The following is a 16,079-nucleotide window of genomic DNA, read 5'->3' as shown; positions in this document are numbered from 1 at the left end:
CCAATACACGTCAACTGGTGAGTCTAACATTCTTTCATGAGTGCGCCAATATTATTTATGCCATTTCTACACTAATGCAGTAGTCTGCATAACAGTAAATCTTCTATTTTTTGTGAGAATAAAAATTCAAAGTTGAAAGCAAAAGAATGTAAGAGGAGTGTGGGGCCGTGATTAATGAACAGAGGAAATGTTATTTTAGTGCCAGGAATGTCTTTCTTGTTTATTCTGGACCCTATTTGGAAATTGGCATCTTTTGAAATTTGTGTGAAATTGGCAAAATTGCTAAATTCTGACCACTTTATTGGATAGTTGAAATCGGTAAATGGGTGGTTTCATGCACTCATTCGATAGAAAAAATGGAGTTCTAGTGAAATATTCATGATTTTTGTCGACTAGTACAGTTGAAGTTCAAAAGTAAACAAATCATGCTAAGCATCCAATACACGTCAACTGGTGAATCTAATATTCTTTCATGAGTGCGCCGATATTATTTATACCATTTTTTTACACTAATGCAGTAGTCTGCATAACAGTAAATCTTCTATTTTTTGTGAGAATAAAAATTCAAAGTGAAAAGCAAAAGAATGAAAGAGGGGCATTGGGGCATGACTAATGAACAGAGGAAATCTCATTTTAGTGCCAAGAATGTCTTTCTTGTTTATTCTGGACCCTATTTGGAAATTGGCATCTTTTGAAATTTGTGTGAAATTGGCAAAATTGCTAAATTCTGACCACTTTATTGGATAGTTGAAATCGGTAAATGGGTGGTTTCTTGCACTCATTCGATAGAAAAAATGGAGTTCTAGTGAAATATTCATGATTTTTGTCGACTAGTACAGTGGAAGTGGCCAAAAATAGGGCTCAAAGTGGGCAAAATTGCCAATGCATAAGCATCATTGAGACCACTAACTTTGTGAGAGCACAATTCCGTAAGTTTTCCATCAAATTTCATACTTTTGGTGTCATTATGATTGGGAAAAGATTATCTTTTCATAAGAAAAAATATTTTTTTTTTTTTAAATTTGGGCGACCCTGAGAACAAGTCTCTGAGAGGGCCTGTCGACCCTGAAAGGGTTAAGTAACACACCAGCATGGGTTAACATTTAAAATTCTTCAACATTTTGGTGCAGAGAAACATACAATGGATGGCCTTGAACCCAGGTGGAACCATCTGCTCATGGATGTAGGTTGCTGATGGCTTTAATTTCCAATAAGATCTGGACTCATAAACAATGAACACTTGGTTATACATAATAACAATAACTATTAAGATAAAATCAAACAAAATCCAGACGAGTGTGTATACATAAACATGTACATGCACGTGTAATGTGACCTGAGTTTAAGCAGAAGTAGCAAGACATACCTGAAATCTTGCATGTTTATGAGACAGAAAAAAAAACCCAGCAATCCTATTATCATGTAAAACAAACACGGGCTTCCGTTTTACACTCACTTGGCAGTACGGTAATACCTCCCTGGGCAGTTGCTGTCTACCAATCTACTGAACACCAAATTTTGAAATTGCATTAAAAAAATGTTGCAATGCACAAGGGTTTACTGGACCTATTCACTTGATAATAACGGAAAACAAAATTGCAGTACCTCCAGTAGCTAAGATGAGTTTACAGTCATCAAAACCACAAAGCACCTTTTGCTGTGACAATGCAAATATTTAATTTTTACAAATGGTACTGCAAATAAGTGTCTGATTCCAATGTCATCCAAATATAGTGAAGGTTAATTTATTCATAAGTTCTGATGGCATAAGTTCTAATTTATTCATAAGTTCTGATGGCATAAGTTCTAATTTATTCATAAGTTCTGATGGCATGATGCATCTTGCTAAAGACATAAGAAATCCCTGTTGAGCACTTACACTTGTAAAAGTCCATGCATAAAACACAATAGAGTATCTGGTACAAAAATTGTTTATGGTCTGTACAAACCTGTCTCTGTGGGCCCCTTGAACCTGTCTTCATACCAGTCAGTCCTTGCTGAGTGATGGGGCGATCCACAACATTAATCTGAAAAAATCAACATAGTAATATTCAATCAGTATTCAATATCCCTAACTAAAAGACAAAGAAGGAAACTTTAAAGTTGGGTTGTTTGAATGTGTGTGGGTATACAGGTTAACCATCACTAATCCAACACCATCGGGACCTGTAGGGTGCTGGATTAGTGATTTTGCCAAGTTACAAAGTGGTTAGGTTAGAATACACTTAACCTAACGGCAGTGTTTACGCACTGGCGATTTCACCCATTTTACACCCTATTTTTGGCCCATTCCATTGTTCCAGTCAACCATACTCATAGCTACAGGTTCGCCATCACAAATCCGGCAATCAGACATCCGGTTCCATCAGTTATTTGGCACTAATTTCGGCTAGCATAATTTCAAATTTCCAAGGTTGCCACACCAACCTGCTGGTACTGTTTGGTGGTGCTACTTGCTGCATAAGTCATTCCAATTTCTTTTTCTCCATTTATTGTTATAACCTGCTTACTTTTAGCTGTAGCCATGGTTCCAATGAATAAAAGAAATGTTTCTCGTTGTGTAAAGCACATACACAGTACATTATCCATAAAAGATAAGGTGGCTTTGAAGCCAATGTCGATTGCCATGAGCTCAGTCTCATGATGCAGGGGAATATGCTTTGTTATGCTAATATCAACACTACGACTTATTTGCCCATCACAATTGATCTAATATGACATAATAAACAATATAAATAACATAAAAACATGTTAAATACTCCAGAATTAACAATATTTGGCATAATACCGAGCAGTTCGACAGCAGCATGAAGAGGATATGGGATACAAGTACCATTCTCCTATCCTTGTCTTGGGGGCTGATATTAGAGTAAACGGAGTATAGCACATGGCTAACTGTGATATACACTCGTATTGCACCATAAAACTGAAACGAAAAAGTTCTTTTCTCTACATAGATTATCATACACAGCAGCATATGTGTAGAGAACCTAGGATAACCCAAACAAGTCAAAGTGGCTTATTTCTAGTACCTGGCTTGGGCTTGCCATATATGATTTTTGGTAAATATTTGATTCCCAGCCAGGGTAGAAACATTGGGCGTGTTTCTTTACAACTGTTGTCTATGTTCACCCATCAGTAAATGGGAACCTAAGTGTTAGTGGACTGGTGTGGGTCTTATCCTGGGACATTGACCTAATTTTCCTGAAATGCTTAGCATAACAAGAGGCTTTCTATATAGTGCTCAGATACAACAGCTTAACTGAATTATGTATTAAAAAAAAGGTCTGGCAACAGGTTTAATTTAAGAAAAACTGGATAAATAGCTATAAGAGATGTGACTGAATGTGTAATGACAGCAGTTTACTAGATAATTCATTAGTAGGTAAAAGGTTTATGGGTAACTTTTGAATTCACATGTTTTTAGAGGAACAATCATGTCAGAACATTTAGTGGTAGTTACAGTAAAGGTAGATGAAGAACAATGAGAATAGCATCAATCAGTGGGTAAGAGAGCAGTGAATATGAAAGTGCTAGAGGAGAGAATGAGGAAAAATATAAGCAACTAATGGGAGAGAGGTGAACTGGAGAAAATACAAGTAATGAGGCTGAGGTGAAATGGATACTGTATGGAGTAAATTTAAAAATACAATATATGTACTACACTGAGCAGCAGAAGTTGGAAGTTATAGGAGGGTGGGGGTGGGAAGAGGAATGATGAGGTAAAGAGGGTGGAAAATGGGGAAAAAAGCACACAAGAGATGTTTTTACAATCAATCAATCAAGTTTATTCTCTATAAAGAATATAATGTAGAATTGACTATGTTTTGCCTGTTTAACCATGCTGTTGGCACTCTGCTGGCTGGTACTAACATTTATGTGGGTGTGTGGCATGGGCTTTGAAGGCTACAATGAGAAGGAAGCTAAAGGCAATATAGATGTCCTGTATAACAGTACATGTATACAGCCTCTTCTCACTTAGCAAAATACTCGTTTACTGACTGCTTGAACTCATGACCACCTCTCCAACCAGTATGCAAACCTGATTTCTTATATTCTATTTATTACATTATACAATACACTATTGTATAGACATTTACAAATATACTAGAGATGTTATTAACCCTTTGAGGGTTTTGGTCGTACTAGTACGTCTTACACGTAGGGGTTTTTGACGTACTAGTACGCATAAATTCTAGCGGCCTCAAATCTCGCAGGAAAAGGCTGATAAGCCTAGATGTGAGAGAATGGGTCTGTGTGGTGGGTGTGCGCAGTAGGAAAAAAATCTGGGACCCAGTGGTGCATTGTGGGAATGCCATCATAGTACACAATTTCCACCGTGCCCTCACTCCTCGGCGAATTGGGACACTTTTGTTCCCCAGTGACAGTTCTAATACAGATGGAAGTGACAGTGAAGATGAGTTTCAAGGTTCTGGTGAGGTTTTGACCGAAACTAATGACCATAATATGGGTAATAGTGAGGAAAACCCAGACAACCCACAGCCTTCCACCTCTGGTGCTGGGCCGTCTTGTTCACGTTCAGTTGTACCAGAATCAAAGAGGAAACTCCTATTTTCCAAAATCCCAGACTCAGATGTGAGCATTGGTGATGATAGTGATAGTGATTATGAACTACAAGCTCTTCAAACTTGTTCCAAGAATGGAGGAGGAGGAGGAGGCAGAGGAGGAGGAGGCAGAGGAGGAGGAGGCAAGAGGAGGAGGAGGCAAGAGGAGGAGGAGGCAAGAGGAGGAGGAGGCAAGAGGAGGAGGAGGCAAGAGGAGGAGGAGGCAAGAGGAGGAGGAGGCAAGAGGAGGAGGAGGCAAGAGGAGGAGGAGGCAAGAGGAGGAGGAGGCAGAGGAGGAGGAGGCAGAGGAGGAGGAGGAGGAGGAAGAAGAGGAAGAAGAAGAAGAAGAAGAAGAAGAAGAAGAAGAAGAAGAAGAAGAGGAGGAGGAGGAGGAGGAGGAGGAAGGAAGGAGGAGGAAGGAGGAAGGAGGAGGAAGGAGGAGGAAGGAGGAAGGAGGAAGGAGGAAGGAGGAGAGGAGGAGGGAGGGGGAGGAGGAGGAGGAGGAGGAGGGAGGAGGAGGAGGAGGAGGAAGAGGAGGAAGAAGAGGAAGGAAGGAGGAAGGAAGGAAGGAGGAAGGAAGGAGGAAGGAAGGAGGAAAGAAGGAAGGAGGAAAGAAGGAGGAAGGAAGGAGGAAGGAAGGAAGAAGGAAGAAGGAAGGAAGGAAGGAAGGAAGGAAGGTGGAAGGAGGAAGGAAGGAAGGAAGGAAGAAGAAGGAAGAAGGAGGAAGGAAGAAGGAAGCGAGGAAGGGGAAGAAGAAGAAGAGGAGGAAGAGGAGGAGGAGGAGGAGGAGGAGGAGGAGGAGGAGGAAGAGGAGGAGGAGGAAGGAGGAGGAGGAGGAGAAGGAGGAGGAAGAAGGAAGGAAGGAAGAAGAAGAAGGAAGGAAGAAGAAGAAGAAGAAGAAGAAGAAGAAGAAGAAGAAGAAGAAGAAGAAGAAGAAGAAGAAGAAGAAGAAGAAGAAGAAGAAGAAGAAGAAGAAGAAGAAGAAGAAGAAGAAGAAGAAGAAGAAGAAGAAGAAGAAGAAGAAGAAGAAGAATACGTAATGATAACAATAATACATAATAATAATAATACATAATAATAATAATACATAATAATAATACATAATAATAATAATAGGTAATAATAATAATATGTAATAATAAATGTTCACCCATGACAGTAACAAGATAAGGGGAGATAACATCTGATAAGTGCTGACGTTTGATGAGGGTAAATGAGGGTAGAGCTGATGCCAAAAGATGAGATGAACATCGCCCTCCCTTTGTTTTTGCTGGTATACTAACATTTCTGTCTGTCTATTTGCCTGTCTGTCAAGCTCCCTGTCTATCCGTCTAGCTCTCTGTCTCAGAGAGCCACAACACTGCGTCATCACTTTTACTCACATCTTCAAGCAGAGTATAGCACTTTGTCTGGGTTTCTTGGGTTATCCTAGGTAATTTATACTATGTATACTTGTATTTAGGTGTACCTGTGAGACAGAGATAAACAGACAGATAGAATGAGGGAGAAAGATAATTAGATAGAATGGAGGAAGGGAAGCAATATCCGACCCCATTGTTTTGACAGGTGGGAGGGGGAGTGAGTAATGAGACAATATGTCATTTTGACAGCTGCCAACTCCTGGTAATTTACACTATGGAGGAGGAGGAGAAGGAGAAGGAGGAAGAGTAGGGGGAAGAGGAAGAGGAGGAGGAGGAGGAGGAAGAGGAGAAGGAGGAAGAGGAAGAGTAGGAGGAAGAGGAATAAGAGGAAGAGGAGGAGGAAGAGGAATAGTAGGAGGAAGATTAGGGGGAAGAGGAGGAAGAGGAAGAAGAGGAGGAGGAGGAAGAGTAGGAGGAAGAGGAAGAAGAGGAGGAGGAGGAAGAGGAGGAGGAGGAAGAGGAAGAGTAGGAGGAAGAGGAAGAGGAGGAAGAGGAAGAGTATGAGGAAGAGTAGGGGGAAGAGGAGGAAGAGGAAGAAGAGGAGGAGGAGGGTGGAACACTAGTACACTGGTACTGGTACACTAACATTTCTGTCTGTCTATTTGTCTGTCTGTCAAGCTCCCTGTCTATCTGTCTATCTGTCTAGCTCTCTGTCTCAGAGAGCCACAAGACTGTGTCATCACTTTTACTCACATCTTCAAGCAGAGTATAGCACTTTGTCTGGATTTCTTGGGTTATCCTAGGTAATTTATACTATGTATACTTGTATTTATGTGTACCTGTGAGACAGAGATAGACAGACAGATAGAAAGAGAGAGACAGATTGAAAGAGATAGAATGAGGGAGAAAGATAAAACACCATTGTGTGTGACACCATGTTTCAGAGTTCCACAAGCTGCAGAACTAATAGGAATATGTTCAGTGACTGTATATTGGTATATATATTATAGAACAATAATAATAAACAATATTTTGTATTGTTTGTTTTTGTAAACAAGTTTTGTAAACAATATATTGATAATTATGTTTGTGTGCTTATTGTGTTGTATACAACGAGTGTATATATGTACATTGCACCTTACTTTGGTCTCACAGGCCACATAAGTTATGTGAAAAAATAAAATAGTGAAAAAAAACAACAAACCTTCAAATACAAGTAAACTAAAGTTTACCGGGTGAGCGGCAGTCGCCGCTGTTGCCATACGCGGCTCATTTTCTGCAAACTTCATGCATCCATATCTCCGTAAGTATTGATGGTAAATTTTTTTTGTTTATCCTATAATGTTTAGAAAAAAAAACTCTATTTTTTCATAAGAAAAAATAATTTTTTTTTTTTTGAAATTTGGCCGACCCTCAGAACGAGTTTCGGAGAGGGCCTGTCGACCCTCAAAAGGTTAATGGTGCAAAGATGACATTAAAAAAATATCTAAAGATAGTATAGTATGCTCCTCGCTTAACGACCAATTCGCTTACTGACCTACTCTTAGGAACGGAACCCCATCGTTAAGTGAGGAGAAGCTGTATTATTAAGATAACTTAGTGTGAGTTAGTAAAGGTATAATTCAGATGGCTGAGGAGGAGCTGTTTCAAGCGCTTTGGGCATTTAGAGGATGGAAGAGATAGGATGACAAAGGTGTTTAATGCTGGGGTCAAAAGGAGAAGCAGGGGATCATCCCAACAATGGTTGGAGGGAGGGGGTAAAAGGAGATTATGAGTACTAGAGGCTTGATATCCAGCAGGTCTTGTGAGTATGTTAGATCAAAGTGCGTGAAGAAAAGTAGTTTTTATGGCTTACATTCTGTTGAAAGCAAAGTAGCATTTATGAAGGGCTTTAGGAAAACAAGTTAGCTGGACTTGTATCCTGGAAGTGGAAAGTACAGTGGGGATGATGCAGTGCAGAGGGTCATTTGAACTGTGATGTCTATGCACTTCTGACAAGGCAGCTACTGAATAAATAATGGTTTCCAAAAACTGAAAGGGATCAATGATTATCCATTCATACAATTTGGTTGTACATACCATTTTATTCTGATACTAGTATGATTTCAAAATTAAAAACATATATCTTTAACTACACTAAAAAATATAAAATAGCTGTAATTTAAAAGGCAACCTGTATGTTTTTTTATGACCAGAAACTCTTAAAAGATATCATGAGAGTAAAGCTACTGAGCCCATACTTCATTATGTTGGCTTTAGGTGTCATCTAACATTTTTTGCTCTGGTTCATACAAAAATAAGACAAAACATAAACAAATTAAGATCCAAATGTGTTACAGTACTCACAGGTGTATTAAAGCCTATGCCAGTAGCTACACCAGTTCTTGTACCAGGGCGCTGCAGGCTTGCTGTAGACAGGAGCCTAGATGCTGTTCCTGGGGCCCCACGGAGTGCGGCACTGACAGGCCGAGCTGTAATAGGTCGACCCGATGTTGTGGGCCTGCTGTTCCCATCCCCCTAAAAAGAGTTTTAGGTGAAAAAACAATCACACTACCAAAACATTTTGCAAAAGGAAATTAAAGTAAAATTGACTGCTCTGCTCACCAACACGTTCATGGAGATACCATACTCACAGAAACACAAATTTCTTGATGGTAGCTACATACATGGACATACTATTATAGATATATACACACATGCATTATTAACCCTTTCAGGGTCCATCCCGTAGATCTACGGCTTTACATTCAGGGTCCAAACCGTAGATCTACGCCATGAGCTCAGCTCACTCTGATAAACTGTGAGTGGTACATATGGGCCTAGATATGAGAGAATACATCTATGTGGTATGTGTGCACCACATAAAACAGATCCTGCAGCACACTGTGTATAATGAGAGAAAAAAAATGAAATCATGATTTTTCGATTAAAACAGCAACTTTGCAGTGTTTTTTCGTATATTTTTTATAGTTGTATTTGCGATTTCTTGGTCTCATTTGATAGAATGGAAGACATATTACAGAAATAGAAATGATTTTGATTGGTTTTAGCATTGGAAATGGCTTGAAACTGAGCTCAAAGTAGCGGAAATGTTAAATTTTTGCCGATATTCAAGAGTAAACAAACGACCTCACACGTCTAATACACGTCAGCTGGTGGGTCTAATATACATTCACAAATATGGTGATGATATTTATACAATTATTACAGTATTGCATAACAGTAAATCTTCTATTTTTTGGTGTGAATAAAAATTCATTATGTGAATAAAAAATCAAAATGGAATTTATTTGTAAAGTCTCAAAACATAACTAATGAACAGAGGAAATGTTAGTTTAGTGCCAGGAACGCCTACATTGTTCATTCTGGACCCTATTTTGAAATTGGAATATTTTGAACTTTGTGTTAAATTGGCCAAATTAACAATTTCCGATCACTTTATTTTGTAGTTGAAACAGTTGACTTGGCGATTTCTTGTGCTCAATCGATAGAATAGAAGTAATACTAGTGAAATAGCTAAGAATTTGGTTGATTGGAATAATGTAATTGGCCTAAAATGGGAGTCAAAGTCGGCAAAATCGCCGATTCGTAAATATCGCTGACACATCAAAATTCGCGAGAGCATAATTTCGTCAATTTTCCACCAAATTTCGTACTTTTTGTTTTATTACCTTCACAAAAAGATTCTCTACGATTTCATAAGAAAAAATAACAAATTTTTTTTTTGAAAATTCTTGGACACTGGTGCGTGACTCCAGATTTGGGCCTTGGACCCTGAAAGGGTTAAGTATATGAATATGGGGTAAGATACCATACTATGCTATGGAATAAGGAAGAAATACTGTTACAGCATAACAATATGCTTTACAAATATGTGTGAAGTTTTTATAATGCTCAATCAACATTTTTTTAAATTACGGTACCACTGTGTAAATGTTTTACATAACATGCTGAAATGGCTGCATTATTTATAAACCCAAAGAAAATATTTAAAAATAAATTTAATATAAATTATTCTATTGGTTACCTGGCGCGTCATTGGGCGATCTCCATATGAGGTGGTCTGGCGAGTGTCAGGTCTGTCCATACTCATGCTAGAGCCAGTTCCTCCCCTTGTCAAGGGTCGATCTGCTGTCCCTTTTGATACAGGAAAGAAAGAAAAAAATATTACAGGCCTAATACTGTACATAATTCGTATCGACAACTGAATGCCCAAAGAATTACTTTTCAATTAGTATATCCATATCACTATATAAGCTGACAAAGATTTTAATACCACTCAGAGCAAACAATGATAAACATAAAAACATCCTCAACTATCAAAGTGGTGGTTAGTAAATTCTTTAGGTCCATAAGTAAGTGCTAATGTGGCATGAACATGTACAAATTACAAGATACAAGTGAAATGACTGAAATGATTCTGAATGTTTTAACAAAGTTCTGAATATTATAGTTATAAAGTGTAGGTGCTAGTGTATTGGATGCAGAGATGACTGTGTAAATTACAGATTGTAAAAGATTTTCAATATAAGAACACAACATCTAAAATCATTAATAATATTAATGTGAAATTTAACATACAATTAAAATTTTCTATTCATTACTGTAAACTAGTTTAGCCCCTTGACTGTCGCAGTCGTATATATACGTCATAGGAGATACCGTGTTTGACGTATCTATACGCATAAATTATAGCGGCTTCAAATCAAGCAGGAGAAAGCTGGTAGGCCCACATGTGAGAGAATGGGCCTCCATGGTCAGTGTGCACCATATAAAAAGAATCGGGGAGCCAGTCGTGCATGGTGGGAATGCCATTTCAGTTGTCCTTTTTCAGCACGTTTAGCGGTAAGAAATATGTGACTCCCCAGCAAATCTGGGACTCTTCTCTTCCCAAGTGATGCTCTAACACAGATGGAAGTGTCAGTGAAGATCAATTTCATGATTTTGAGGAGTTTGAGACCAAAAGCGGAGGAGGAGGGGGAGGGGGAGGGGGAGGGGGAGAGGGAGGAGGAGGGGGGGAGGGGGAGGGGGAGGGGGAGGAGGAGGGGGGAGGAGGAGGGGGGGAGGAGGGGGAGGGGGGGGATAGGGGGAGGGGGGAGGAGGGGAGGGGGTGGAGGAGGAGGAGGAGGAGGAGGAGGAGGAGGAGGAGGAAGAGGAGGAAGAGGAGGAAGAGGAGGAAGAGGAAGAGGAAGAGGAAGAGGAAGAGGAAGAGGAAGAAGAAGAAGAAGAAGAAGAAGAAGAAGAAGAAGAAGAAGAAGAAGAAGAAGAAGAAGAAGAATTTGTAATAATAATAATATGTAATAATATGTTTCCTTGAAGCATGGAAAACAGTTCACACCATGACAGTGACAAGATAAGGGGAGATAACATCTGATAAGAGCTGATGTTTGATGAGCATAAACGAGGGTGGGGGAGGGTGCAGCTGATAAGAAAAGATTAGATGACCATCTCCCTCCCTTTGTTTTTGCTGGTACACAAACATTTCTGTCTGTCTATTTGTCTGTCTGCCAAGCTCCCTGTCTACCCGTCTAGCTCTGTCTCAGAGAGAGCCACAAGACTGTCATCATCACGTTTACTCACATCTTCAAGCAGAATATAGCACTTTGTCTGGATTTTTTGGGTTATCCTAGGTAATTTACACTATGTATACAGTGGACCCCCGCATACCGTTGGCCTTACATAACGTTAAATCCGCATACCGATACATTTTATCGCTAAGATTTTGCCTCGCATACTGCTAAAAAACCCGCTCAATGCTGTTCGTGAGGCCTGAGCCAGCCTCACATGTTCCGCCGGTGGCATTGTTTACAAGCCAGCCTCCGCGGTAACATCCAAGCATACAATCGTAACATTTCGCATTATTACAGTGTTTTTGGTGATTTTATCTGCAAAATAAGTGACCATGGGCCCCAAGAAAGCTTCTAGTGCCAACCCTGTGGTAAAAAGGGTGAGAAATATTATCGAAATACTGTGGTACCATGGTCAACTGCTGATGCTGCTGCTGCTGTAGCACTGTCAGCTGCTGCTGCTGCTGCTGCTGTACCATCAGCTGCTGCTGCTGCTGTACCACCGTAAGCTGCTGCTGCTGCTGTTGTAGTACCGTCTGCTGCTGCTGCTGCTGTAGTACCATCTGCTGCTGCTGTAGCATCGTCTGCTGCTGCTGTAGCACTGTCAGCTGCTGCTGCTGCTGTAGCACTGTCAGCTGCTGCTGCTTCTGCAGCACTGTCAGCTGCTGCTGCTGCTGCTGTAGCACTGTCAGCTGCTGCTGCTGCTGTACCACCGTCAGCTGCTGCTGCTGCTGTTGTAGTACCATCTGCTGCTGCTGTAGCATTGTCTGCTGCTGCTGTAGCACTGTCAGCTGCTGCTGCTGCTGTAGCACTGTCAGCTGCTGGTGCTGCTGTAGCACTGTCAGCTGCTGGTGCTGCTGTAGCACTGTCAGCTGCTGCTGCTGCTGTACCACTGTCAGCTGCTGTAGTACCGTCTGCTGCTGCTGCTGCTGCTGTAGTACCGTCTGCTGCTGCTGTAGCATCGTCTGCTGCTGCTGTAGCACTGTCAGCTGCTGCTGCTGTAGCACTGTCAGCTGCTGCTGCTGTAGCACTGTCAGCTGCTGCTGCTGCTGCTGCTGTAGCACCGTTGTTGGTGTGGCTTATTGAGAATACCAAGAAACAATTAACCCCAGAGGGTTAGCCACCCAGGATAACCCAAAAAAGTGTGTCATCGAAGACTGTCTAACTTATTTCCATTGGGGTCCTTAATCTTGTCTCCCAGGATGCAACCCACACCAATCGACTAACACCCAGGTGAACAAGGAAAAATGCCTGGAACTAGTGCTCATATTGGTGAATTTAAAGCCAGCAAAGGTTGGTTTGAGAGATTTAAGAATCGCTGTTGCTGGATCAGTCAGCTGTTGCTGGATCAGTCAGCTGTTGCTGGATCAGTCAGCTGTTGCTGGACCAGTCAGCTGTTGCTGGATCAGTCAGCTGTTGCTGGATCAGTCAGCTGTTGCTGGATCAGTCAGCTGTTGCTGGACCAGTCAGCTGTTGCTGGACCAGTCAGCTGTTGCTGGATCAGTCAGCTGCTGCTGCACCACGGTCAGCTACTGTTGCACCATCAGCTGTTTCTGAACATGACTCATCCCGAACCTGTCCGTCCAGCCTGAGCGCCTGCCTTGCCGTCATTGTTTACAAGCCAGGGTAGCTGGTTGCATGCATACATTCGATACATTTTGTATTATTCCATTATTTATAGTGCTTGTAACTGCTAAATAAGCCACCATGGGCCCAAAGAAAGCTTCTAGTGCCAACCCTGTGGTAAAAAGGGTGATAAATACTATCGTACCACAGTCAGCTGATAAATTGGACCAGTCAGCTGCTGCTGCACCACAGCTGCAGCTGCACCATGGTCAGCTGTTGCTGCACCCAGCTGCTGCTGCACCATGGTCAGCTGCACCACAGCTGTTGTTGTTGCTGCACCACCATCAGCTGTATTACTCGAAGATGTGGAGAGAGTGTTGTTGGTGTGGCTTAACGTGAAACACTTACCGAGGAACAATTAACCCCAGAGGGTTAGCCACCCAGGATAACCCAAAAAAGTCAGTGCATCATCGAGGACTCTAACTTATTTCCATTGGGGTCCTTAATCTTGTCTCCCAGGATGCAGCCCACACCAGTCGACTAACACCCAGATGAACAGGGAAAAATGCCTGGAACTAGTGCTCATATTGGTGAATTTAAAGCCAGCAAAGGTTGGTTTGAGAGATTTAAGAATCGTAGTGACATACACAGCGTGATAAGGCCTGTTCTGGAAGAAAATGCCAAACAGGACCTACAGTACTCAGGAGGAAAAGGCACTCCCAGGACACAGTGTCTCATCAGTCATTGCTGCATCTTCAATAAAGGTAAGTGTCATTTATTCTTCATTTAGTAGAGTAGTACATGCACAATATATACTGTGCATGTACTACTCTACTATTGTGCATGTATCCTTCTCTTTGTGTGTAGGAAAATGTATATTTCATGTGGTAAATTTTTTTTTTTCATACTTTTGGGTGTCTTGCACGGATTAATTTGATTTCCATTATTTCTTATGGGGAAAATTCATTCGCATAACGATAATTTCGCGTAACAATGAGCTCTCATGAACGGATTAATATCGTTATGCGGGGGTCCACTGTACTTGTATTTATGTATACCTGTGAGACAGAGATAGACAGACAGAGAGAAAGAGAGAGACAGATTGAAAGAGATAGAATGAGGGAGAAAGATAATTAGATAGAATGGAGGGGAAGCAGCATCCGACCCTATTATTTTGACAGGCGGGAGGGGGAGTGAGTAATGAGACAATATGTCATTTTGACAGCTGCCGACTCCTGACTCAAAACAATTATAAGCCACACACTTGCACACAAGACAAACTTGCTGAATGAAGATAATAGCAGTTTTATGAAAGTATCTAGTGACTATATATGTGTATATATATTATAGAAACCAGAAGCAAGAAGGGAAGGCAGGAATGAAGGAAGGACGAGATCAAAGGAAGGAAAAAAGTAAGGAAAGATGAAGGAATGTAGGAAGGTAGGAAAGGAATGCAGGAAGGTAGGAAAGGAATGCAGGTAGGAAAGGAATGCAGGAAAGAATGATGACACACGACCATTTACCTAGGATAACTACATAACACAACTGCCTGCTAATACTTTGAAGAAAACTGCTCAGACGAGGTGTTTTGTCTTTGCACATAAAAAAAAAACTTCCACAAAAATGCACACACACTGGTTTTATGTGTGAGGAGTGTAAAACACCATTGTGTATGAAAACATGTTTCAAAGAGTTCCACAAGCTGCAGAACTTCTAAGAATATGTTCAATGACTGTATATTGGTATATATATTATAGAACAATAGTAATAAAAAATTTTTTGTATTGTTTGTTTTTGTAAACAAGTTTTGTAAATAATATATTGATAATTATGTTTGTGTGCTTATTGTGTTGTATACAACGAGTGTATATATGCACATTGCACCTTACTTTGGTCTCACAGGCCACATAAGTTATGTGAAAAAATAAAATAGTGAAAAAAAAAAAAAAAACTTCAAATACAAGTAAACCAAAGTTTACCGGGTGAGCGGCAGTCACCGCTGTTGCCATACGTGGCTCATTTTCTGCAAACTTTATGCCTCTATATCTGGGTAAGTACTGATGGGAATTTTTTTTTTTTGGACTAAAACACTCAGAAAAATAATCTTAACATTTTCATAAGAAAAAATAATTTTTTTTTTTGAATATTTTGTGACACCAGGAGACACTTCAGGATTGGGCCTTATGACAGTCAGAGGGTTAGGTTAATTTTATCTCATTTACTATATTTGACTGAAAACATAGTTATATTTAAAATAGTACTGTATTTAAAACTTTGAATAGAGTTTGTGATAGGAGTAAAGATATCATAACGTGAAGTAATAATGCCAAATTTACACAGCCCAGGTAAAGACAATGTGAATTTTATCTTGCTACTTGACAGTAAATTTATAGTAACTTATTTTTTATGTATCAACTGTTTCTGACCAGGGTGATCCAAAGCAGATATGACATTCACCATCACTAAATCCCTAGATATCTTTCCAGAACTGTACTTTCCACCTTCAGAACCAAAGCTAGGGAGCCAACTTCTCTGAATCTCTTCATGATAAGTTCCTCACACTCCAACAAGGAACCAACTCCTAAAAAACCACTTAGTCTCCAGTCACTCTGCTCTAATAGCTGCTGGATACTTAGGCTCTACACTAAACTACCTTCAAAAGCTTCTTATAACCCTGCATGCATGGTGGATTAAGAGCATGCGAGGCAATGGGAAAACATACATACATACTATACTGTGTATGCATTTTTTTTTTCAACACTTCAGCCATTTCCCACCAAAGCAGGGTGACTCAAGAAGAAAGAAAAACCCAAAAAGAAAGAAAAAACTTTCATCATTCAACACTTTCACCATCATTCATACATAATCACTGTCTTTGCAGAAGCACTCAGATACAACAGTTTAGATGTCCCTCCAAACTGCCAATATCCCAAACCCCTCCTTTAATCCTTAAATGGTCCAAACGTATATATACGTTTTTTTTTTAACATTTGAAAGTATGTAAAAAATGTACATATCTT

The 16,079-nt window shown here is 40.3% G+C and overlaps 1 protein-coding gene across 8 annotated transcripts in view; it reads right to left on the bottom strand.

Moving 5' to 3' along the window:
- LOC128688062 (intraflagellar transport protein 74 homolog) overlaps positions 1–16,079 on the bottom strand; it is a 694,157-nt gene that overhangs the window by 73,840 nt on the left and 604,238 nt on the right. For all 8 annotated transcript variants that reach the window (XM_070083786.1, XM_070083787.1, XM_070083782.1 and 5 more), the window contains 3 exons: positions 9,954–10,063; positions 8,273–8,443; positions 1,950–2,027 (listed from right to left, as the gene is read on the bottom strand). In XM_070083786.1, the coding sequence (XP_069939887.1) occupies positions 1,950–2,027; positions 8,273–8,443; positions 9,954–10,063 (359 nt within the window). The remainder of the gene's footprint in view (positions 1–1,949; positions 2,028–8,272; positions 8,444–9,953; positions 10,064–16,079) is intronic.

The sequence above is a fragment of the Cherax quadricarinatus genome, chromosome 10 (genome assembly GCF_038502225.1).
Source record: "Cherax quadricarinatus isolate ZL_2023a chromosome 10, ASM3850222v1, whole genome shotgun sequence".
Lineage (NCBI taxonomy): Eukaryota > Metazoa > Arthropoda > Malacostraca > Decapoda > Parastacidae > Cherax > Cherax quadricarinatus.
Note: the sequence above shows the minus strand (reverse complement) of the source record. Positions and strands in the feature narration are given on the sequence as shown.